We start from the raw sequence: 26,704 nt of genomic DNA on the forward strand, positions 1-26,704 counted from the left end.
GGTTGCTAGAAAAAATATTGTTCTAATTTTAATGTACAGGAAAGTCTGCACAATACACAGTAATCAGAATACTATTCTATAATAAAGCCAATGCATAACATATTCTCTGGGATTCTGAAATATTACCACCAATAGTAAGTTATCTTTGCCACTGGCAGCAGCTGTTTCTGATCCAGAGACAGCCTTACTGCAATGTTTTAACTTAATGAGGTACAGCACCATGGTGGGCTGTCCCTCTGGTCTAGTGTAATTATAAATGAGGCATTTGAGGGGAGAGGGATATGAAAAATGAGTCATGTGCTGTCCCCTGAAAATGCTTGTGGTAAGTGAGTTAAGCAGCAGAGCAATTCATTAAACTGTTTGGTTGCTTAAATCACCACCTCCAAGCATGTTGATCAACATGCTCAAAAACTTGCATTCACCCATTATTTTCAGTGGTTGAGATCACACTAGAGGTAAATGCTGGTGGGGTTTAGTGGACTGGTAGTACTGGTGGTGAGTATGCTTGTGTGTGTGTGTGTGTGTGTGTGTGTGTGTGTGTGTGTGTGTGTGTGTGTGTGTGTGTGTGTGTGTGTGTGAGTGCCTGGGTGGTCACAATAGGGGCTAGTTACAGGGATAGGAAGGGTAGGTGAGTCTCTGTGTGTGTGTGTGTGTGTGTGTGTGTGTGTGTGTGTGTGTGTGTGTGTGTGTGTGTGTGTGTGTGTGTGTGTGTGTGTGTGTGCCTGGATAGTCACAGTAGGGGCTAGTTATGGGGATAGGAATGGTAGGTGTGTGTGTGTGTGTGTGTGTGTGTGTGTGTGTGTGTGTGTGTGTGTGTGTGTGTGTGTGTGTGTGTGTGTGTGTCTGTGAATGGGCGAAGGAGTGTGTGTTTGATGTTTAGTGTGTGTGTGTGTGTGTGTGTGTGTGTGTGTGTGTGTGTGTGTGTCTGACTGTGAATGGGAGAAGGAGTGTGTGTTTGATGTTCAGTGTGTGTGTGTGTGTGTGTGTGTGTGTGTGTGTGTGTGTGTGTGTGTGTGTGTGTGTGTGTGTGTGTGTGTGTGTGCGTGTGTGTGTCTGATTGTGAATGGGTGAAGGAGGGTGTGTGTGTGTGTGTGTGTGTGTGTGTGTGTGTGTGTGTGTGTGTGTGTGTGTGTGTGTGTGTGTGCGTACATGCATTTCTGGGTGTGTGTGGCTATCATACCTCTATACACTCTATACTGTAATACTTGGGAGGGGGCACTAGACACCAGGGACGTTTACATATTACCCAGTCATTTCAAAAGTTAACAAGTTGATAGAACAAGTTCTGTAGCACAAACAAATGTATGAGCAGAACAGTAGATACTAGGGACACTCTTTAATATTACCCTAATCAATTACCAAAGAGAACAGAATACATTTTTTCAGCATGAAACATATTATGGACAATAGCAAGTATGAAACTCTAATGACTGGCATTACTGATGGACTGTAATGGCCTGTCACTTCTCAAGGCTTCTGAACAAAGCTAGGGGGACAATAGACGACACCAAGGAGTCTTTTTCAATGTTACTCTAATCCACTTAAAAGGTTATTAGAGCACAACGCTTTGCATCATATTGTATTTTTCTGAACAATAAGAATGACTTTCTAATGTGTGGTATTATCAGTTTGACTATAATCACTTGTGATTTGGTATTTACAAAATTCTTTTGAAGTACTGATTAATTCAATGAATGCTTGCTAAGTGATGGTTTTATAATGTGCTTAGCAGTGTAGCACTATGGTTTGATATTTGCTCTCTACAGCTCTATGCAGTTTATAACTGTGGTTTTGTGTCAGTATACCTCCTACTAAACCTATTTTGACCTTAGAAACTTTGTTACCTTGTCTCTGCTTTTAGAATACTCCATCTTGTTTTGCTTTGACTCAAAGTCTTCCTTCCTCCATCTGTAGAAATAAGCTATTTATGCATTAACTTTATTTCTTTCATACACTGTTTCATTTTAGCAGAGTATTTTCGCTTTTTCCTTCCTTTCAGAACATGTGGCTATTACATCAGACTCTTTCCTTACATAGCAGAAGCTTTGCCTCAAGGCACATCTCTGGAAATATTTTCACTGAGAATATTGTTGCTGTGCAGGGTAAGCAAGTTTAACACGAAGAGCTTTGCAGTATGTTTATTTTAACAGGTTAGGTATGTGCTGCTGTGTGCTGGAAAAGTGTAGTCGTTGCATCCTAAGGATCACTTACCAAACTGGCCACTGTCCTGTCATTGGACCATTAGATTACCTATGCAAGCCATTTACTTCATATCCTTAGTTTCCTGTTGTCTGCATTCAGTAGATGTGAGAAAACCTTTTCTGCTTTGTGCCTCTTTGTTAATTGTTGAGCAACAGCCATAAACTGATTGCTCTCTGTAATAAATGACATATGGTTGGCACCCTACTCAACAGAAGTATTGCTGGTTCAACCAACACCTGGGGCGGTACTATGAACAAGCATCCCACTCCCTCACCTCTTCAAGCAAAGAGCAAAATAAAAGTACTTTAGCGTAATAAGCCGATTGCAACAATTAGCTTATTACATTTAAATCTACACCCCTCCAGCTCTTCCATTAAAGGGTAAAAAAAAGACTTTCCACATGTGGCCAGATGCATGACCCCCCCCCCCCCCGCCACAGCCATTCAGGTCCCATTTCTGTGCCCTGCTCCCAAACCTACTTCAACTTGTTTTATTAAAAAAAGTCTTCTTTTAAACTACTATGGTAAACTGTTTGCAACAAATTTAGCAAACAGTTGCAGCAGTTTATACCCTGACTGCATGCAGAGCTACAACACTAAGATTTGACTTTAAAAAGACTGTAGCAAACTGCTTGCTACACTGTAGCAAGCAGTTGCTGCAGTTTAGATCACACATGGGGCACTACAGTGCTCAGGTTTGACTGCAGATGCAATATCAGCTTTTAAGAGCTGGTATTGCAATTAAAGAGAGATCAGGATTGGCTCATCATGCCTCCAGCACTTTGCACCAGGGGCAGTTGCCCCTCTCTCCCCACACTAGCTGTGCTACTGCTACCTGATAGCCTAAGCAACTACCAGCTAAACTACATAGTTAGACACTCTAAACAGCACCACAAGGTTCACCACTGTTAGAAACCCAGTAACTTCAATAAAAAAAATTATTTAACAGCCTAATCAAGATCATCTGTATTTTTAAATATCCTGAATGAGCAAGCATACTTAAGAGCCAAAAGAGTTAAAAAAAAACAGCCACTTGGTTAACTAACTCTCAAACATCCCTGTAACAATACAGGCAGCAAATAAACCATAACAAACAAAGCATAAAACAAGATAAAAAAGCTTCTTAAAGTAACACCTAAAAATCCATCATAAAACAATCCAAAAAACTTCTGGAAATCTATAAATACATTGCTCAGTCCTGGAAAATCAACCCAGTCCATCTGCATTCCCATCCCTATCCCCATCCCCATCCCTACACCATCCTCATTCCCATTCCCATCCCCATCCTTGTCCCCCCATTGCCATCCCCACACCTATCGCCATTCCATCTCAGCCCCAGCCCCATCTGTTTCCCCATCCCCAGCCCCATCCCCATCCAATAAGTCCCAAAGCATTGCTTCACAGTTTAAATCACATTTTATAAATGCAGTACCCCCTCTCTCCTACAAAACAAAACTACTACAAATCCAGCAATCGCACCCAAGTCACTGAAGCCACAAAAGACATTCACACTCACTCCAGTGCCAACATCTACAGTTTTTTAAAAAAAAATATGCTCCCTTAAGACAACAGCTACTGCCCCCGATCAGCTTCAATCTGAATACCTCAAACCCACTGCAGTCAGCCTTGCATATCCTGTCTCAATTTTAATAAATAGTAAAAATAAACACCATGGAGGGTCTACAAATGACTATATTTTTGTAACATTGGATGTGGAATCGTTATTTACGGTTATTCCCATAGATTATGGCATAGAGGCAATTAGAAGGTTCTTACTGTCTAACACGACTAAGCAATCTCGTGAAGTGGAAAATATATGCTTTCTTCTTCATTTGGTACTAACTAATAATATTTTTATTTTTGATGGTACTCCATATAAACAATTAACTGGAGTAGCCATGGGTACTTCCGTGGCAAATACTTTTGCGAATCTAGTACTTTTCCATTGGGAGAAGGAATTTATTTTAAGTAATAAAAATGCACTGAATATACATGTAAAAAGTTATGCAAGATTCGTAGATGATTGTTTCTTCATATGGGATGGCACGATAGAAGAACTTCATTCTTTCACGACATACATTAATAACACTACAAATTTTTTTAAATTTAAAATGTGCTTCTCACCAGATGAAATGATATTTTTGGAGGTAAAGTTATATAAAAAGAACAACATGATACAAACTATGGTACATAAGAAAGACGTACATACAATAAGATACTTGGATAGTACTAGTATGCATCCTTCACATGTATTTAAAAGTATAATGAAATCACAGTTTATAAGAATAAGTAGATTAACAACAGATGAACAAATATACATTAATGAAATAACAAATATGAAAACAGAGTTTTTGAGAAGTGGATATGCTGAAAGTATTATTGATAAAACTATTAAAATAACAACAGAGGGCAGAAAAACTGATTATAAACCCATTTTCATAGATGATGAGATAGATGTTAATTATAGTTTACCGATAGTTAATAAAAAGAAAGAAAATACTCTGAGATACATTACCACATACTCTGGCCACTCTAACCAAATATGTGAAATAATCAAGAAAAATTGGCCAATTTTAATGACAATGCCTGAATTCAGCTCAATAGTGGGCCCCAAACCCAGCTTTTCCTATAGGAATAGTCAAAGCTTAAAGAATATGTTGTGTTATAAAGATTTTGTGGAACAACATAATACCATACATAGTAAGATAGGGACTTATAAATGTTACAATTGTAGCTGTTGCATCGACATTTTAGATACAGATAGTACCTTTAAACATCCTGTCACACATAAAAATTGGGGAGGGTTTGAATAACTTCTACTTAAGAATGAGAAGTAGTAAAGCGTATAATGAGTAATTTATAATACATAATTAATTTTGTTTGGTAACTAAATAATATATTTAAGTAAAAAGCAAAAATGTTAAATTTATAATACATACCACATATTACACATATTAGTTAACCTTAAGTGTATTCCTTTATTGTTTTTTAGAATAAAGGGACTCACATATTTTTTTGATTTTTTGATGTTTTTGTTTCCTTTTTTTAAATGTTAGTATGATGATTGCTTTTGATTGATCATGTGAAGCTTTGTGTTTTCTATTTAACCTGTTATTGAATGTATATTTATATCCTGCTGATTAAAAATGAGAGCCCGTAAACATTGAGACTTTTGTTTTTCATTAGAGACTTTATTCCCAAAAGAACAATAAATTAAAACAATGTTAAAGAAAGGTTCCCCAAAAGAAATTATTAAATCCTTTATAAGACCCCTCCATCACCTGAAAAATCAAATGGGTCCCTGGAAAAATTGAAACTAGCTAGACTCTCTCACTCTTTGCTCATCAATTGACAAAGATATATTCACTCTCAACTTATTACATATATTACTTCTTATAACCTCCTGTCTCTCTCACCACTCATTACTTATTACTTATCACAGTATATCCACTGCAGATCTCTCTCTCACAGATACAAAAAACAAATCACAAAATACGATCTAAGGCTCACAGATACAATAAATCACAAAAATAAATTAGGGCATTCAACAGTTCAGTATATCAAATTTTTTTAATTCATTATTCAACAAACTCAGTCCCTCCTCTAATTTAATTTCCTCACTTTCCTCTCTCCCCTGGTTCCTTACCCCTCACCTCCTGAAAGGTGAAATAGAGACTTACCTTCCTACCTTTCAGAAAGTATCAGGAATAGATGATTTTCCTTCTTTCCATATTCAGAGGTTGGTTCATAGGTGGGGCCTTAGGCTAGCATTTCATAGGTCGGGCCTCATGAAGGCTAGCCCAGGGGCCTCCATATTCAGCTAAGCACATTCCTGCTTGATTCAATGTGATTTCCACTGTTGTGTGGCCACCTTGTTCACCTGTGTCCTCAGTCTGTCCACATCTGTCCACCTGTTACTCAGTCTTTACCTATGTGGTAATTCATGGAGTTTCATATTTTTTTGTCAAAGGGGATAACTTTACATTTCAAGGGATAAGCATATGGCCTTGGCATCTGTTTTCTGCCCATAGTCTGGCACCAGGGCATCTGTTTCTCAGGCCCCATCTTTTGGGATTCAATAATGGCTCCAGGGGATTCAATAATGGCTCCCAGTTGTTAGCCAGAGTCCGTGACTGTTACTGTGAGTCCACCAAACCACTACTAACAAAACACATGACTTGAGAACCAACTATAACAATACAGACTGACAACTACACCTCTAATATGCTATGGTGCTGCTAATATGCTTGTTCTCTCTCTCTCTCTTTCTCAAAAATCCAAAAAAAAATAAAATTATCCATCAAAACCAATATAGAACTGGCAACTGGCACCTAACAACTAGGTGTGATTATAGATTGTGATTATAAATTTGATCTACACCTTCAGCAAAAGATAAAAGAAGCAAACAAGAAAACACACTGCTAAAGTCAGGCTGACTAAGTAGACTAACACTGCTAGACAACAAGACAAACACAAACACTTCTCCCACCTTATTATATGCCTCTCCCATCCTAACCCTAACCAATCCATCAGCATCCTATCAGCCCAAAAAAAACAATGCTACAAGCAAACACCAAATAACCAAACCACACTACATATATATCACATCGTTTCCTCTCTAAAATGACTAAACTGTCTCAAACTTAATAATTATCTGTTGTTCTCACAGTTAGTTACATACTTCAGATTACTGCACAACCCTGAAAAATTCCTATCTCTTTAGTCCATCATTCAACCTTACTCCACCAAGAGAAGTCTGTGCTCCACTGACAAATCATTACTCTCCATAACTAAACCCAATAATCATGCAAGATACTCCCCGAATTCACACTGCATTGTTAACAGCTGGAATACTATCCCAATCCACTTAAAAACACTGCAACAAAAAAGACTTTAAATGTTCACTGAACCTTACAGATACATGGTTATGCACCTGCACCACCCCTGGTTATACTGGTACTATTATGGCAATATGGATTTGTGCCATAACTCTCTGCTGCACAAAACATATCCTCAATTCACATACAAGAATAAGAAGAATCTACACAGGTTATTATGTTTTCCAGATAGCACTAAAATAGATACAGTAAGTTCCAATGGTACTGTAACATGTGGTAAATGCAATTTTTGTAGGCATATTAACACTAGTAACATGTTTGTGCATCCCTTTTCTTCCAAAGTCTATACTTTTAATGTTACTGGTTCATGTACTGTAGAACATTTAGTGTACTTGGCCACCTGCTTGGAATGTAATGCGTTCTATGTAGGAAAAACGGACAGGAAGTTAAAAAATATCACAAGTATCACAACTATATGCTCCTCTACCATATTATTTCCTTTATCTTCCTTGCACCTCCATCCCTCCTTCCTTTCTTTGGGCTGCTTTAAATCTTTATCTTATGTCCCTATGTCCTAGATTTTGAACAAGTCTTTATTGTAACAAATATCCTTATGTAAAACCTGACAATCTATGCATACTGTTGATCTTACCTTGTATTTAAAACAATATTCATATTCAACCCAATTGACTGTTATTTTCAATTGAAATTGTGTAGAAATTATGGGACTGATGTCAAGGATGCAATTGTTACTCATTAATGACACTGACTGTAAATGATGATATAATGCAAATGATGTCCATGTTGTCTGTATATTGGAGCTTTTCTCCCCAAGCCTCCATTAAAAAAGGGCACTTCTCAGTCAGAATTTCCCAACAAACAAATGTGAATAAATAAATAAATAAGATTTATGAGGGACAGTGAAAAAATAAGAGATAACATCAGGGATACTCTGTTAACTCAGAGACAGGTAAGAGGTATGTTGATGTGCCCCAGTGTGTGTCCATGTGTGTGTGTGTGTGTGTGTGTGTGTGTGTGTGTGTGTGTGTGTGTGTGTGTGTGTGTGTGTGTGTGTGTGTGTGTGTGTGTGTGTGTGTGTGTGTGTGTGTGTGTGTGTGTGTGTGTGTATGTGGGTTTGAATGTGTGCCTGTGTATATGGGGGAGTGAATGAGGGGGACTGCTGTGAGATTTTTCCTCATTTTGGCTAATGTGTCTCTGAATCACTGTTTCCTGTAATCATGTTGAAAGGCCCTTTTTGCCATAGCTTACTGCTTGTAGCTGGCCCAGTTATGAATCCTGGCCATTGAGTATGTATTCCATAACCGCTATCTACATTCCTCTATGGGGAGTCGGGACTAATACTGAAAAGTGACCCCTAAAAGGATATGCTGTGATACACAAATTATCTTGTACTGTAATTTATTTTTCATCTTTTGTGACTTCATAAGAAGACTAGCTGACAGACCCTTTTCAGCCACCAGTCATGAGTCACGAGTTAAAACCATGTTTCTTAATCCTAGAGCACAATACATTTCATGTATCACAGGAAATAGATCTCACATAGTCAATTTATTCATTGTTTTTCTGTGTTGTTTTGTTTCTGAGAAGCATTTCCAATTAACTTCAGTGGGCTACATTAATTGCCTAATTTTCTACTAGACAGACTATTTTGTACTCTTTTGTTAATGGAGTGTGTCATAAGTGATTTTCTACTGTAGATTCTAATGTAACTTTTACTCTGTTGTACTGTCCATTCATTTTTTTGTGTATTGTAGTAAAGTGAGGTTCATAGGTTGGTACTAGGCTATTGGCCCAAGGGCCTATACAAGCCTAGCCATAACAATTCCCTGGATATTTCTTTCCACGTTATTTACTTCCCTGGACCCCTGTCTAGCAGAGTGATTGACATGATCCCCGGGGTGAATTTCCTATCTCCCATTCAATTGTCAAGGTTCCTTTTGAAGAGGGCCAAGGAGGCGCTCTGCTTGACATGCATGGGCAGTCTATTCCAGAGTATGGGGAGTCTCTGGGTCAGGAACCTATCCCTCAGCATGTTTTGTTCATTTTGATGGCAAGGTTTAGATCCCTTGAGCATGTGGCTCTGAGGGATTGGGATTTCTTTAAATGGAGCATGTCCAACAGCTCAGGGTTTGACATGGCCTTGTATGTTAAGCAGAGATCGCCTCTGAGTAGACGATATGCCACAGAGTATAGCTGGAGTTTTTTTAGATGGTCAGCATAGGGCATCTGCTTTAGGCCTGTGATTCTTTTAGTGAGATATTTCTGCGGCCTTTCTAGCTGTTGCAGATGTCTTGTGAGGTACATACCAAACGGGACATTGTACTCTATAATGGGTCTAATGAGGGATGAGTACAGTGGGACAATGACCTCCTTTTTTCTAGATGAAAAGCCCTTAGTGATGAGGTGTGCCACATAGAAGGATTTCCTGACTGTTGTGTCGATGTGGTTATTGAAGGTGAGACCACTGTTCACCCATGTCCCTAAGTCTCTCATCACGCTTTCAGTGTTTAGTGTACTGCCACCTATGTGGTAATTCATGGGTACATGTTTTTTCCCCAAAGGGGATAACTATACATTTCTTGGCATTAAGCTTGAGCCTATGGCTCTGGCACCAAGCATCTGTTTCTGTAAGGCCCTTTTGTAGAATATCCACATCATTTGGGGATTCAATAATGGCTCCCAGTTTGTAGTCATCTGTGAACTTTGTTAGCCAGAGTCCCTTAGTGTTGGCCTGTACTTCAGAGAAGTAGATGCCAAACAAGAGCGGTCCCAGGACTGAACCCTGAGGTACTCCTCTTGTCACTTGTCTGGAGCTGGATTTGGAGTCGGCTACTTTTACAGTCTGGGTTCTGTCAGTAAGCCAGTTGGCAACCCATCGAGTGACAAATGGATTAATGCCCAGCTTAGTACATTTATCTATGATTCCAGAGTGGGGGATGGTGTCAAAGGCATTGGCGAGGTCCAGATAGGCTGTGTGGACCACCTTACCCTTGTCCACAACTCTGGAGACTGATTCAAAGAAGACAATCAGGTTCAGGGGACAGGATCGGCTCTTCACGAACCCAAGCTGGGTGGGGTCCAATGTTTGAAGGTTGCCAATGTCTTTGTTTATAAGTTCCATGATAATGCGTTCCATGCCCTTGCAGATCAGGCTCATCAGACTGATGGGATGGTAGTTCCCGGTATCCAAGGTGGATCCCCCCTTGTGGAGTGGGATAACTGTAGCTGTGCGCCACTCAGTGGGCATGAAGCCTGAGGTGAGGCTATGATTAAACATGACACTTAGGTGAGGTGCCAGTTCATTTTGTAGTTCATGTAGTACACAGCCCAGGATGTCATCTGGTCCAATGTATGCTGTATTCTTAGCTTTGGAGAGTGCGGTTTCTACCTGTGTGGTCGTGATTACCGGAATTTGGCAATCTTTTGGTATTGAGATGGACCCTTTAGGGGGTGAGGGGGGTTGAAGTTGGCACTAAATCGATTTGCCAGGATATTGGCAATATCCTTGGGATCAGTATATTTAATGCCACTCTGTTGTAGCTCAGAGCAGATCTGAGCATTGCCATTTAGATTCTTGACATAACTATAGAATGCCTTGTGGTTGTCTTTGGAATCTTTGGCAATTTTATTTTCATAACTAGCTTTGGAGGATTTTTTGAGGGATTTCAGCTTCTTACTGAGGCTGATAAAGGAGTTGTTTGCATCCTGGGATTTTTCTCTTTTCTGCAACAGTTTCTTCCTCTGTTGTATAGTTTGTTTATGGCAGGGGACCACCAGATTGGCTTCCTTTTTTTGGAGGAGAGCATCTTGGTTCTATTTGGGATGGCACAATTCATGCACGAGTGAATGTGCTCGTACAGTGCCTTAGTGTAGGATTCTGCAGTCGAACTTTCAGCTCCCTTCTGCATGGGTGTCATGAAGTTTGTCACTTCTGACTTGAGTAGCATGAAGTTGGCTTTGGAGAAGTTTTTACGGAGGCTTCCTTACTAGGGGGTGGGGGTGGGATGTGGATGTCAAGGGTGATTTGCTTTTAGGTTCATAGGTTGGTACTAGGCTATCGGCCCTAGGGCCTATACAAGCCTAGCCATAATAATTCCCTTTGGTCAGACCTGACCAATGAGGGGGTGACCACTGGTGTGGAGCATCTATCTCCCATGCTGGTAATGACCAGGTCTAGGATATTGGAGCCCCTGGTGGGACAATGGATTAGTTGATCCGGTGCATTGGAATTTCTGAATTCCAAGAACCGTTGAGAAAAGGTGTTGGTACCCGATTAGTTTTCCCAGTTAATGGCAGGGTAGTTGAAATCACCCAGTATTAGGCTGTTTGATTGTATCTTAATATTTTCCAGTGTGTTTATAAAGGTGTAGCGAGAATCTTGGGGCATGGTGGGGGATCTGTAGCAAGCTACAATTTGGATTGCAGTCTTACCTAGTGTTAGATGCACCTGGAGAATTTCAGATGCATTGGGTTGTGTAACTAGCCTGGAGGTGTGAATATCCTTGGTGAATATGGACATTCCTCCACCTTTAGTGTTTCGGTCTTGGTTTGGTGGCCAAAAAGTGTAGTAAGAGTTGTAGCCTGGTATTGCAGGGCTGCTCTCTGGAGCCTTGAACCACGTTTCAGTTACTGCACAGATATCGATGTTCTCCATTTTTAGGAGTGCCTCAAGAGAGTGCATTTTGAGGTTTAGACTTCTAGCACTGAGTAGCATTACCTTCAGATTTTGCATGCTTGAATCTGTTACAGTGATGGTTTTGTTCTTTGAACCTTGCCTAAAATAAAGGCACTATAGGGGTGACAAGAGATTTAGCCAGTAACCTGAATCCCAGGGGTGACAGGTGCAGACTATCTCTGGCAAAGCATCGTGGTTTATCAATCATGTCATCCCAGGCAGACAGATACTGCATCCCCTTTGAATGACACCAGAAGCTTAGCCAATTGTTGAAGTCAATCATTTTGTCCTTATACTGTGGTTTATATTAGGATTCATTAACTTTATTGTTTAGTTATGCTTTAGGACATTTATTTTTAGTTAGTTTAGACAGTTGCAGATAATGCAATTTTCTGATTAGCTACTTGTGTAAGTGAGTGTTTTATTAATTAATTAATTAATTAATTTTTTAAACATTTGCATCAAGCAAGAACGGATTTCATTTCTTGAGGGTTGATTTAAGTGGAAAGTGCGGCTCCTAGGGATTTTATGTGTGCAATGAGTGATTGCATTTCATTGCACTGTAGTGAAAGGTAAATGCTTTCAGGATTTTAAGTTTCATTCTTTTATTTTAACATTTTAAGTTCAATAATGAAGTTTATTTCTTGTAGGCTGATTTACACAGACAGTATTATTTATTTTTTTTATGTTGTGTGTGTAGATTATTTGTATTCAGTGTGCATATTTTGATTCTCCTATGAAACACTGAGCAACAAAACCTCAAGCATCAGAAAAATGGAAAACTAATGCTCACAACACAAAACAGTGAAAAAACTTGTGTAAATATTTTTTGCAGTGGACAAGCCACCCCCAAACCCTCCCACATGTCCAAACATAGATACCAAGTTCATGGTTACACAAACTTGAAGACGGGAGAAATTTCTTAAAAGAAGTGCATCATTCTTGACACATACTTAGAAACTGCATTAGCACTGACTTCCTAAGCAAAACAGCAATCGTTATTGTGTTCCTCATCATTCTGGGTTTTGGGCACCTGAAACTTGAGAAAGCTCACATTGGCCACCTGTGGATATACCATTAAGCTTTTTTATTTATTTACATTGTAGCAAATTGTAACTCTAGTCTGAATTTCATTTTTTTTAATTCTGTTTCATTTTTTGTTCATCTTAGTATAGGTATGGATTGGAGGTTATTTTAAAGATGGCTATGGTGTTTTGGGGTTGTTGGTGTCTGTTTTGTGTGGGCAGCATGTAAACATTTTCTAAAAATATTTAGTAAGTAGTGTAAATGTGTCAGGTTAACTGGAATCTTAATAACTCTGATAACATATAAAGGGTGATAAACTGCGTAAGTGAGTGTAGGTAAACAAAAAAGAAATGTACACAGTATTATCAGAAATATTTTATCACACCCTTTATCTGGAGTCTGTCGTATACCTAGGTGCTCAGAGTTAATTGGTATGCACTTCATCTTACAGCAAGAGTTTAGAGGCACTAAAGTAAAATGAGAGAAGTGGAACCAGCTTTTTCAGAAAAGGAAAACCACAAAGGAGAATCATTAATGAAAAACAAATCACTTCTTTTAATGTAGGACACCTATTTACATGCTGGAATGCATTACAGTTATTATAAATAGATAAATCTAAGAACAGGGAGAGATTCTCTGCTGGATGGATTCCATCTAAAGTTCTGCTTGTATATATATATATATATATATATATATATATATATATATATATATATATATATATATATATATATATATATATATATATATATATATATATATATATCCAGAGAGAAAGAGAGGGAGAATTATATGCATACAAACACACACACACACACACACACACACACACACACACACACACACACACACGGAAAGAAAGGTATAGTATTACAGGAAAAGGTGTAGGAGAGGATAGCAAAGCCAGTGGGAGGAATGGTGAAGAATACGTAATGCAATAGCTTTGAGAAGCCAAACATCTTAGGAAAAAAGAAAGAAGGGCTTAAGTCTGAGCATTCTGTGGGTCAAAGATATGCATTTGAGGAGTGGTAAAAAGCTGCCTTGGCTAGCAGTGGAAAAAGGAGATGGGACAAGGGGGAGAGGAGATTCAGGAAAGTGGCATTTTGCTGTTGAGATGGAAACTGGTATTTGAAATGTTCTTTTGCAGGAAGTCATTGCATGCATGCAACAATATGGCATGATTCAGGCAAGGGTAGAATCATCTTGGAAGTTGAAACTAATGGAAGGTGGGGCAACTATGAGGCTGGAGCAAGGGGGTCATTTGAATGGCACTTGGAAGAGCAAATGTGTTTATCATACTAGCTGAGTAACTGGGGTAGACTCTATAGGCACGGTAGCGCCTTCTACCATTAATTCATATGCTTACATGCTGAAAACGATATACTGAGATTTCCACTCAGCAGGACATGAGAGTTGCAAGAGTCATTGCTTAATGCCCAGTGCAGTAAAAAATAAAAATAAACAAAATAAATAACACACTTTACCACTCTGCATACCAGTAGCCAGCATAATGTAAGAATATTATTACATATTCTACAAACTGTCAGTCATATATTGATATGGCTTTGTGTTTGTCTTTTCACAGAAACCAACAAAAACATAAATTATACAACATGGAAATACTTGGTAAAATGCTTTATCGGGTTTGTTGCAGCCTCTCAAAATCTATTTCTTTCATAAAAGCCTTCCCTGTGAATAATCATGGCAACTGCAGATAAAATGAAAATATGTTCTTTTATGATTAGCTAACAAAAAACACTTCAGTGACAAATTTTTGAATACCATTTTGATCTGTTGTATATTGGGTGGTCATATGTGGGAAACTGTTGGAGGATGATCCACAATGAAGATTAGCAGTTACACAGTACCTTTAATAAACATTCCCTTTGCAGAACTTTGTGAACAATTTATAACGAGTGTACACTGGTGTTTCACTGCTGTGTCAGCAGGCACATTGTAATTTTTCTCTAGTTAGGTGAAAATAGCAGGAGGAAAACTCACCCATAGGGTGTATTGAATAGCTTAATGCTCTTGGCCCAAGGCAGCGAATAGTGAGTTTCAATGATCGAATCATGCTCAATGTTCATCCATTCATTTTTCTTTAACTGCCACTGGTATTGCTTATTTGATGACCTTTCAGAATTAATTCCTGTGGGATAAAGACAGCTAGTTAATATGGTATAATGGGCATGTTATTTCAGTCTTTAAATGGTTTGTGTTTCTGATACAATTAAGGTCCTGTAATATATAATTACTGAATGATCAGGTTACTAAAGTTACAATGTTACCAGTTAGATCCTGTCTGCATGCTGGTGGGTATATGCATGCTTCACTTTCCCTGTTGGAAATACTTTTACATTTCTTGTACTCCAGTAGAACCAGTTTCTGCAAAATTAAAACTAAAAAAAAACTAAGCAATAATAAGGTACACCACTAGTAAATAAAGGTACCTGCACAGTTCAAGAAAAAGTACCATGAAATAACAAATGTTAATAGCTGCTGTGCAGGATCCACCCAGGCAGTCGTTCAGATATTAGTTCTGAAATACAACACTAGTAAATAATCCAGTAAAGTGCTTAAGAACCATCAAGCACAAGTCCAGCTGTCTGTTCAGACCAGTATTTAGTCCATAAAGCTCTTTAAAATAACTTCCTCCAAGAAAAATATGAAATTATATTCAAAAGCCTTTATTAACTAAAAAACAAAAAGATAAGCGCTTTCGCTGTATAGCTTTTTCAAACCATGATAAAACCAATCACAAAGCTGATATATATATATATATATATATATATATATATATATACACATGTACATAACAATTATCTAATTAAGCAATAAAACAATCAATTTTTTAAAAGGCATAGAAACAACAAACTGCTTATATAAGCCACATATTTTATATTTTATAATAATTGATATTAATACCTTTAAAAACTGTATAAAACTCATTAAAAATAGAGTAAAACCATGCTAAAACTTCTAATATTTAATATTTGAATTTTCTACCTTTTAGCTTAGGTTTTAAAGGAATTTTATCATTTAAGCCAGGGGGGTTATGTGCCTGCAGTCTAATTATCCAGTCTGTTTCTATTTGTTCAGTTCGGTTTCTTATATCTCCCCCTCTTTGATTAGGTATATTAATTTGTATAATCATAAACTTAAAAGCATGTATAGGACCTTCTTTTAATACATGTTTAGAGAGAGCATTAACTTCTGATTTCATTTTAATTTGATAGATGTGCTCCCTAATTCTATTTTTTAACTTCCTGTCCGTTTTTCCTATATACAACGCATTACATTCCAAGCAGGTGGCCAAGTTCACTAAATGTTCTGCAGTACATGAACCAGTAACATTAAAAGTATAGACTTTGGAAGTAAAGGGATGCACAAACATGTTACTAGTGTTAATATGCCTACAAAAATTGCATTTACCACATGTTACAGTACCATTGGAACTTACTGTATCTATTTTAATGCTATCTGGAAAACATAATAACCTGTGTAGATTCTTCTTATTCTTGTATGTGAATTGAGGATATTCACCCACTAATTCCTTAATGTCAGGATTAGTAGTTAAAATATCCCAATGTCTACTCAACGCATGCTTAACTGAATTTATGTCCTGGGTATAAAATAAGGTTATTTTCTGCTGCTTCCTTTCATCTCTATTCTCTACTTTATAAGAATCTTTATAATAACTGCTACCTTTATCTGAGAAGTAGGGACATGCTTTATTTTCCCTTTCTTGGTCAACACTCAAAAAGCATTCTTCAACTTCTTTATGTTTATTATTATGGGCTAATAACCTCTTATTCAAAACTTCTAATTCAGCTTCATAATTGTTTTGTATAGGATTTAATCTAGACGCTCTAATAGCCTGCCCTTTTATAATGTTAGTAAAAACATGTTGGGGGTGCATACTGCTTCTATGCAGCAATGTATTCTTATAACAATTTTTCCTGTGCACCCCAGTATTAAAATCCCCGTTCCACATACGCTGCACAGATACATCTAAGAAAGCTATACTGTCCTTGGAACTAGTCATGGTAAATTTTAAAAATGAAGTTGATGAGTTCATTTCTTTGAAAAATTTACTTAAATCATCTGCTGAACCAACCCAAAGAAAAAACAAATCATCTACAAACCTTCTGTAAAAACGAACGAACCTTTGAAACATCTCAAGGTGAAAAAGTCTTTCTTCTTCCCATAATGCCATAATTAGATTGGCATAGCTATTGGCACATGAAGTGCCCATAGCTATGCCATCCTTCTGTAAATATAAGCATTCCTCAAACAAAAAAATATTATTATCCAACACTAATTTAAGGATTAAACAGATAAGGTCTCTCTTATTTTCTGACAGGTTGGAGTGTTTTTCTAGGCATAATTTAATGCTCCTAATTCCTATATCATTAGGTATATTTGTGAATAATGAGTTGACATCCATTGTCACCATAGTAATTAAATCAATATCCTTTAAATTTACAGTTTCATCATAAAAATCTAATAAAAACTGTTTAGAATCTCTCAAAATGAAAGTGTTTGAGTCCACTATAGGTCTTAACATCTTCTCAATGAATACTGATAAAGATTCTGTGACCCATCCTTGACCCGACAGAATTGGTCTCATTGGGGGGGCAACTGGGTCTTTATGCACTTTAGGTAACCCTTGAATTATCGGAATAATTGGTGTATCAATAAGCAAAAAGTTATACATATTTATATCAATAGTTTCTTTCTTATATAATTCATCCAGAACCTTATGTACCTTTAAAATGTATTCTTGAGCTTTAATTATAGGTATAGGTTCATAGTAGTTTATGTCACTCAACATCTCAAACATGCTCCTGTTATATGAAACCTTGTCCATTATAACTATGGGTCCACCCTTGTCTGCTGGCCTAATAGAAATGTTTCTATCATTCCTCAAATTCTGTAGTGCTTGAAAATGTTTTGATGTTAAATTTCGCTTATTAAGAATGGCTTGTCTATCTTCCTTCATTTTAAACAAGTCCTTTTCAACAATTTTACTGAAGGTATCTAATAAAGGATGCAAAGCAGGTACAAAAGTACTAGGTTTCCTAAAATATCCATCATTTATCCTTCTTTCATTATTTACATACAACATTTTCAACTGTATATTTCTGACAAATAATTTAACATCAAGAATTGTTTCAGTAACTTTACTAACTTTGGATGGGATAAACGAGAGGCCTTTATTCAAGACTTCCATTTCAAATTTATTGAGAGGTCTGTGGGACAGGTTCCAAACTAAGTCATCCTCTCCCACATTTTCTTTATGGTTGGTTCCCTTATATCCATTCCTGTAGCTTTTTTTTTTTTTTTCTCCCTCTGCTCATTGAGCGATTTCTCCCCCTGGCAGAGGTTTCGGCTATAGGGAAAGGATTATGTTTGTCCAAACCAGCACTGGTAACAGATGAAAAAGTGGTCTTGCTACGGACCACTAACTCATTAGCATTATCCTTAGCTTTTTCTTTATTAGCTATATTAGTTACATTATCTTGGGTATTGATTGATGTTAAAGCAAAATCATTAGACACACTACCTATATTGAAATTAACTGGAGCAGAAGGGTTAGTGTTAGCAACAGCTTCTACAATAGGCATAGGTACACTGTCTTCAATAATCACATTAGTTAACACATTTGGGTTAGCTCTGTTAATATCTAAAGGTAATCCATTCTGATTTATATCTTCACTTATGTCATTATTAACACTAGTAACATTATTAGGCATATTCACATTGGTATTGCGAGAATAAAAAGTCCTATCATGTCCATTTCTAATGTTCCTGGGCCAAGTGAAGACTTGCCCATTCGCAAAATCATATAAGTCTCTTGATAATTAATGTTTTTTTTCTGTTCCAAGAGTCTTTTCTCATACAGACACACCGAATCCAGTAAGCGATCTAACAACGGGTTAATAACAATAGGCTGATATTGACTAAATAAATCATGCTGTTTCTTTTCTATTGCTTCTTGTAGTTTACCTTCTTCTGGCAGAAAAAACTCATTTAACAATTTCATATAGTTAATTAGTTCTATATTCAGTTGTTGCCAACGAAAAAGAAGTTCTGGGTAAGCGTTACCTGTAGTTGGCATCTTAAGGATCCTCAAACCCCTAGGTATCACCTTCTTCTGGATGCAGACTTCAAAATGAAATCGCTGCATCTGTAATCGTTTCATTTTCAGCAGTTCCGACTCCATCGAAGATAAAACAGAATTAATGTTCTCATAATCCACGCTGCTTAGCAAAACGCCATTGCTGGCCGTCATTAACTCAACTTCTAAAAGCGGGTTGACGTCAACAGTCACACAATTTTGTAACCTGGGATATACCATTTTCTTCGGTTGGGCAATAATAGGGTTGTAAGGTAACTCAACGTTGTTTTCCAAAGAATCCGCCATGGTTAACTCGTGGTGTTGTAAAAAGTAGATAAAAAAGTAAGCAATAATAAGGTACACCACTAGTAAATAAAGGTACCTGCACAGTTCAAGAAAAAGTACCATGAAATAACAAATGTTAATAGCTGCTGTGCAGGATCCACCCAGGCAGTCGTTCAGATATTAGTTCTGAAATACAACACTAGTAAATAATCCAGTAAAGTGCTTAAGAACCATCAAGCACAAGTCCAGCTATCTGTTCAGACCAGTATTCAGTCCATAAGGCTCTTTCAAATAACTTCCTCCAAGAAAAATACGAAATTATATTCAAAAGCCTTTATTAACTAAAAAACAAAAAGGTAAGCGTTGAGTTACCTTACAACCCTATTATTGCCCAACCGAAGAAAATGGTATATCCCAGGTTACAAAATTGCGTGACTGTTAATGTCAACCCGCTTTTAGAAGTTGAGTTAGTGACGGCCAGCAATGGCGTTTTGCTAAGCAGCATGGATTATGAGAACATTAATTCTGTTTTATCTTCGATGGAGTCGGAACTGCTGAAACTGAAACGATTACAGATGCAGCAATTTCATTTTGAAGTCTGCATCCAGAAGAAGGTGATACCTAGGGGTTTGAGGATCCTTAAGATGCCAACTACAGGTAACGCTTACCCAGAACTTCTTTTTCATTGGCAACAATTGAATATAGAACTAAGTATTAACTATATGAAATTGCTAAATGAGTTTTTTCTGCCAGAAGAAGGTAAACTACAAGAAGCAATAGAAAAGAAACAGCATGATTTATTTAGTCAATATCAGCCTATTGTTATTAACCCGTTGTTAGATCGCTTACTGGATTCGGTGTGTCTGTATGAGAAAAGACTCTTGGAACAGAAAAAACATAAATTATCAAGAGACTTATATGATTTTGCGAATGGGCAAGTCTTCACTTGGCCCAGGAACGTTAGAAATGGACATGATAGGACTTTTTATTCTCGCAATACCAATGTGAATATGCCTAATAATGTTACTAGTGTTAATAATGACATAAGTGAAGATGTAAATCAGAATGGATTACCTTTAGATATTAACAGAGCTAACCCAAATGTGTTAACTAATGTGATTATTGAAGACAGTGTACCTATGCCTATTGTAGAAGCTGTTGCTAACACTAACCCTTCTGCTCCAGTTAATTTCAATATAGGTAGTGTGTCTAATGATTTTGCTTTAACGTCAATCAATACCCAAGATAATGTAACTAATATAGCTAATAAAGAAAAAGCTAAGGATAATGCTAATGAGTTAGTGGTCCGTAGCAAGACCACTTTTTCATCTGTTACCAGTGCTGGTTTGGACAAACATAATCCTTTCCCTATAGCCGAAACCTCTGCCAGGGGGAGAAATCGCTCAATGAGCAGAGGGAGACAAAAAAGAAAGGCTACAGGAACGGATATAAGGGAACCAACCATAAAGAAAATGTGGGAGAGGATGACTTAGTTTGGAACCTGTCCCACAGACCTCTCAATAAATTTGAAATGGAAGTCTTGAATAAAGGCCTCTCGTTTATCCCATCCAAAGTTAGTAATGTTACTGAAACAATTCTTGATGTTAAATTATTTGTCAGAAATATACAGTTGAAAATGTTGTATGTAAATAATGAAAGAAGGATAAATGATGGATATTTTAGGAAACCTAGTACTTTTGTACCTGCTTTGCATCCTTTATTAGATACCTTCAGTAAAATTGTTGAAAAGGACTTGTTTAAAATGAAGGAAGATAGACAAGCCATTCTTAATAAGCAAAATTTAACATCAAAACATTTTCAAGCACTACAGAATTTGAGGAATGATAGAAACATTTCTATTAGGCCAGCAGACAAGGGTGGACCCATAGTTATAATGGACAAGGTTTCATATAACAGGAGCATGTTTGAGATGTTGAGTGACATAAACTACTGTGAACCTATACCTATAATTAAAGCTCAAGAATACATTTTAGAGGTACATAAGGTTCTGGATGAATTATATAATAAAGAATCTATTGATATAAATATGTATAACGTTTTGCTTATTGATACACCAATTATTCCGATAATTCAAGGGTTACCTAAAGTGCATAAAGACCCAGTTGCCCCCCCAATGAGACCAATTGTGTCGGGTCAAGGATGGGTCACAGAATCTTTATCAGTATTCATTGAGAAGATGTTAAGACCTATAGTGGACTCAAACACTTTCATTTTGAGAGATTCTAAACAGTTTTTATTAGATTTTTATGATGAAACTGTAAATTTAAAGGATATTGATTTAATTACTATGGTGACAATGGATGTCAACTCATTATTCACAAATATACCTAATGATATAGGAATTAGGAGCATTAAATTATGCCTAGAAAAACACTCCAACCTGTCAGAGAATAAGAGAGACCTTATCTGTTTATTCCTTAAATTAGTGTTGGATAATAATATTTTTTTGTTTGAGGAATGCTTATATTTACAGAAGGATGGCGTAGCTATGGGCACTTCATGTGCCAATAGCTACGCCAATCTAGTAATGGCATTATGGGAAGAAGAAAGACTTTTTCACTTTGAGATGTTTCAAAGGTTCGTACGTTTTTACAGAAGGTTTGTAGATGATTTGTTTTTTCTTTGGGTTGGTTCAGCAGATGATTTAAGTAAATTTTACAAAGAAATGAACTCATCAACTTCATTTTTAAAATTTACCATGACTAGTTCCAAGGACAGTATAGCTTTCTTAGATGTATCTGTGCAGCGTATGTGGAACGGGGATTTTAATACTGGGGTGCACAGGAAAAATTGTTATAAGAATACATTGCTGCATAGAAGCAGTATGCACCCCCAACATGTTTTTACTAACATTATAAAAGGGCAGGCTACTAGAGCATCTAGATTAAATCCTATACAAAACAATTATGAAGCTGAATTAGAAGTTTTGAATAAGAGGTTATTAGCCCGTAATTATAAACATAAAGAAGTTGAAGAATGCTTTTTGAGTGTTGACCAAGAAAGGGAAAATAAAGCATGTCCCTACTTCTCAGATAAAGGTAGCAGTTATTATAAAGATTCTTATAAAGTAGAGAATAGAGATGAAAGGAAGCAGCAGAAAATAACCTTATTTTATACCCAGGACATAAATTCAGTTAAGCATGCGTTGAGTAGACATTGGGATATTTTAACTACTAATCCTGACATTAAGGAATTAGTGGGTGAATATCCTCGATTCACATACAAGAATAAGAAGAATCTACACAGGTTATTATGTTTTCCAGATAGCACTAAAATAGATACAGTAAGTTCCAATGGTACTGTAACATGTGGTAAATGCAATTTTTGTAGGCATATTAACACTAGTAACATGTTTGTGCATCCCTTTACTTCCAAAGTCTATACTTTTAATGTTACTGGTTCATGTACTACAGAACATTTAGTGTACTTGGCCACCTGCTTGGAATGTAATGCGTTCTATGTAGGAAAAACGGACAGGAAGTTGAAAAATAGAATTAGGGAGCACATCTATCAAATTAAAATGAAATCAGAAGTTAATGCTTTCTCTAAACATGTATTAAAAGAAGGTCCTATACATGCTTTTACGTTTATGATTATACAAATTAATATACCTAATCAAAGAGGGGGAGATATAAGAAACCAAACTGAACAAATAGAAACAGACTGGATAATTAGACTGCAGGCACATAACCCCCCTGGCTTAAATGATAAAATTCCTTTAAAACCTAAGCTAAAAGGTAGAAAATTCAAATATTAAATATTAGAAGTTTTAGCATGGTTTTACTCTATTTTTAATGAGTTTTATACACTTTTTAAAGGTATTAATATCCATTATTATAAAATATAAAATATGTGGCTTATATAAGCAGTTTGTTGTTTCTATGCCTTTTAAAAAATTGATTGTTTTATTGCTTAATTAGATAATTATTATGTACATGTGTATATATATATATATATCAGCTTTGTGATTGGTTTTATCATGGTTTGAAAAAGCTATACAGCAAAAGCACTTACCTTTATGTTTTTTAGTTAATAAAGGCTTTGAATATAATTTCATATTTTTCTTGGAGGAAGTTATTTGAAAGAGCCTTATGGACTGAATACTGGTCTGAACAGACAGCTGGACTTGATGGTTCTTAAGCACTTTACTGGATTATTTACTAGTGTTGTATTTCAGAACTAATATCCGAACAACTGCCTGGGTGGATCCTGCACAGCAGCTATTAACATTTGTTAAAAAAAAACTGTTTATGAGCATTTATTTTGTAACACATAGTCCTTTGGACAATTTAAAATCAATAGTTTCTTTAGGTTTTGCTTTTAAATTTATGGATCATTGCATTTTTTGTGTAGTTCATCACAGAGTCTTTTCCGAGACTGTATAATAAACTGAATTGCAATGTCTTTCATTTTGTTTCTGATTTCTGACTTACTGATATGGTATTTTCTGTAGTCTGGCTATTCCTGCTTGGACTAGAATTACTACTCCCATTATATGTCATTACGAATGCTGGTGTATCTTGTCACCGTCAGTATGCTTATGATATAAATTGGTAAAGCGACAATAGGGAGACACTAGCAACATCCTCATGGCTCATTGGCTGTTTGATCACTTGTATCAGTGTGCTGCTTGTTTCTATGTGCAGTTTCATACACCTGCTCTCTGTTATTGTGAACTGAATTACCTGATTAACTTCAGGTAAAGGGACTGGAAAATGGAGTTTTGGGTAGCTCGGAATTTATACACGTGTAGGTGTTCTTACTGCTTCACAGACTAAACCATCTTAATTAAATGATGTCTCAAATATATGTTTGACGTACATATTATTTACACTGGGCTCTGGGTTTGCATACTATCCTCCTTCTTACATGTACCACAGCATGTGGTATGTTATTTGTGGCATACTGTCCAATTCATTTGTTAACTGGGTAACTGCTCTGAGACACTTTCTTGATGTTTTTTCAGACATGTCTGAATCAATAGCAATATGAAAAACATACAACAAAACACAGTGGAAAGCAAAATTCATACAAAACAGTAAAATATGATTCATAATTGCAACAATGGCCCATATAAAGAGTGCAAGGTTTATCACTAAATAACCCAAATGTGTGTTAAACATACTATACTCAATCATAAGTTAACAGTCATACCAACTTAAGAATCAGACATTTCTATATAATATTAAATTATGGTTAATATGTGTCCTAAATTATAATTACTGGGACTGAAATATTAACACAATAATTAAAACTATATTTTGATTCAAAGTGGATACATTTACCCTTCTCAACAGATTAAAACAGAACTTGCCCTTAAAGGATTTAACATCCAGAGTGTCTCTGACATTTGGACAGAGTAGGTTCTAGTTATGAGAAGTAAGAGCAGAAATAGAAAAAGGTATACAACTCAAAATACTTGTTGTTTAAGGGGTAGCCGTCACTAAGGAAGTGGGACAGGAGTAGGAGTAGACTATAATGATATGATCAGGTTGATCCTGTTAACTCTGTGCCTAAGTGGAGAGCAGCAATACAATAATTACTTTATGCGCAATGGCCATAACAGCTTATCTGTATGCTAACCAAATCCTCGTGAGTAAGCATCTGTGTCACCAGTAGAAGTCTAGAACGCACATGCTGCTACTCTCTGCCTCACGCTCGTTGCTCCACAGCGACTTTCTTACAGAATTCTGAACTACCTGTCACATCTTTGTCATCATCATCATTGGTCTCCTTTTTCCTATTTTCTACATGAGGTAGGGGTGTTATGCCAACTGTCACCGTCTCTCTATATTCAATGCCAATCTCCTGTATACATTGACAGTCATATGTTGCATTTGAAGGTCTGCTCTCAAACAATTCATCTATCTTTTTGCTGGACACCCTTGTTTCCTGTTGTTTTCTTTCTGTCTGTCCCAAATATTCTTCACCAGACTATCTTCAGCTTTCCTGCACATGTGCCTGAACCATGGTAATCTGTTCTCTTTGACTTTTTCTGCAATTGACGCTACTTGGGTTTCTGTACTGCTGTCCTCATTCCATCATCTCTCCCGCAGTGTGCATCCTACCACCCATTTCAGGCACTTCATCACCATCACCTCTAGCCTCCTCAACTGCTGTGCTTTTACTTTCTAGGTTTCTGTACCATACCATAGTACTGGTTCCACCACTGTTTTGTACACCTTCCTTTTCTGCTTATTGGCATTCTTCTGTTACACACTACCCCTGATGCTCTGTGCCAGTTGGTTACAGCCCCTCTGATTATAGCTCTGACCTCCTCATTTAGGCTTCCTTTCTCTCAACCATCCCCCCCAAATGCTTGAAGCGGTTAATCTGTTCCACTATTTTGTCTTCTGTCTCAGTTTTCAGCTCCTCACATCTTTACAAGCAGAAAACATCCACACTCCCCTCCAGAACAACCCCCTCTAACTCCCATTCCACTTCAGGGGAGTAAAAGTAAAATAAATAATTAATAAAATTGACCAAATCCCTAGAGATGCCCTGCTCTCCCTGAAGGGTACCTATTGCCTTGGTTTACTCTGCAATGTAAAGATCACATCATAACCGCACTCAAATAACTATACAACATGAGTCTCTCTTAAATCTTCATATCATCCAAATGGAAAACTAACCAAATATTTAAAAAAAAAACTGTATCCTATCCTCTCCCTCATCAACATGGTTTTTGGTATACATATTATACCATGAGCACCTCACATATGCTGACAGATGAAATCCTACAAAACATGATCAAAGGAATTCTCAGAGGGGACAGTATTTATTGACCTTGCAAAGTCATTAACCTTGTAGGCCATGAATGCCTCTTTAACTGCCTGTTCTGAGCAGGTATCTGCTGTGATTACTACCCATGATTAAAAAGCTTCAACATGGCTTTTGGTATAGACCTCACACCATGAGCACCTCATATATGCTGACAGATGACACCCTACAAAACATGAACAAAAACCTTCTCACAGGGGGCAGTATTTATTGACCTTGTGATGGTTGTTATAAGGTTGTTAACCTTATAGGCCATGAACTCCTGTTCTGAGCTGGTATCGTCTGTGATTATCTCTCACGATTAAAAAGCTTCTTCACCAACAGAAAATTTAAAGTCCATATTAGTAACACATTATTTGCATTTGTCCTATTGGCCAAAAACATACAACTTGGATTTACTTTCTCATTTCTGCTATGATCAGTATTTATAACCAATCCTCCAATAAGCCTCCCACAAACTATAATCATGTATGCATATGACATAGTAATCTACACATTTAAAGCATCACCCTCCACCATTAAGGAATACATTGAAAATGAGATTGAAATTGTTAGTTGTGAGTTAAAGGCCAAAGGTAAGGGGATGGATGTAGTGTTGTTAGTGTGTGTTTATACATGTTTATTTATCTGAGTGTGTCTGGTATAGTTGTAGTGTTAGAGGAAGGATTTGATTAAGGTAAGGTATAAAGTTAGGGTTGGACGAAGAGGCAGCATGAGGGTTAGTGTTAACACCCAT

General features: G+C 36.9%; 1 protein-coding gene across 2 annotated transcripts in view; it reads right to left on the minus strand.

The window, feature by feature from the left end:
- LOC122815322 (protein mono-ADP-ribosyltransferase PARP12-like) overlaps positions 1–26,704 on the minus strand; it is a 289,865-nt gene that overhangs the window by 206,352 nt on the left and 56,809 nt on the right. For both annotated transcript variants that reach the window (XM_044087735.1, XM_044087736.1), the window contains one exon: positions 14,763–14,910. In XM_044087735.1, the coding sequence (XP_043943670.1) occupies positions 14,763–14,910 (148 nt within the window). The remainder of the gene's footprint in view (positions 1–14,762; positions 14,911–26,704) is intronic.

The sequence above is a fragment of the Protopterus annectens genome, chromosome 11.part0, assembly GCF_019279795.1.
Source record: "Protopterus annectens isolate FY-2018-M chromosome 11.part0, PAN1.0, whole genome shotgun sequence".
Lineage (NCBI taxonomy): Eukaryota > Metazoa > Chordata > Ceratodontiformes > Protopteridae > Protopterus > Protopterus annectens.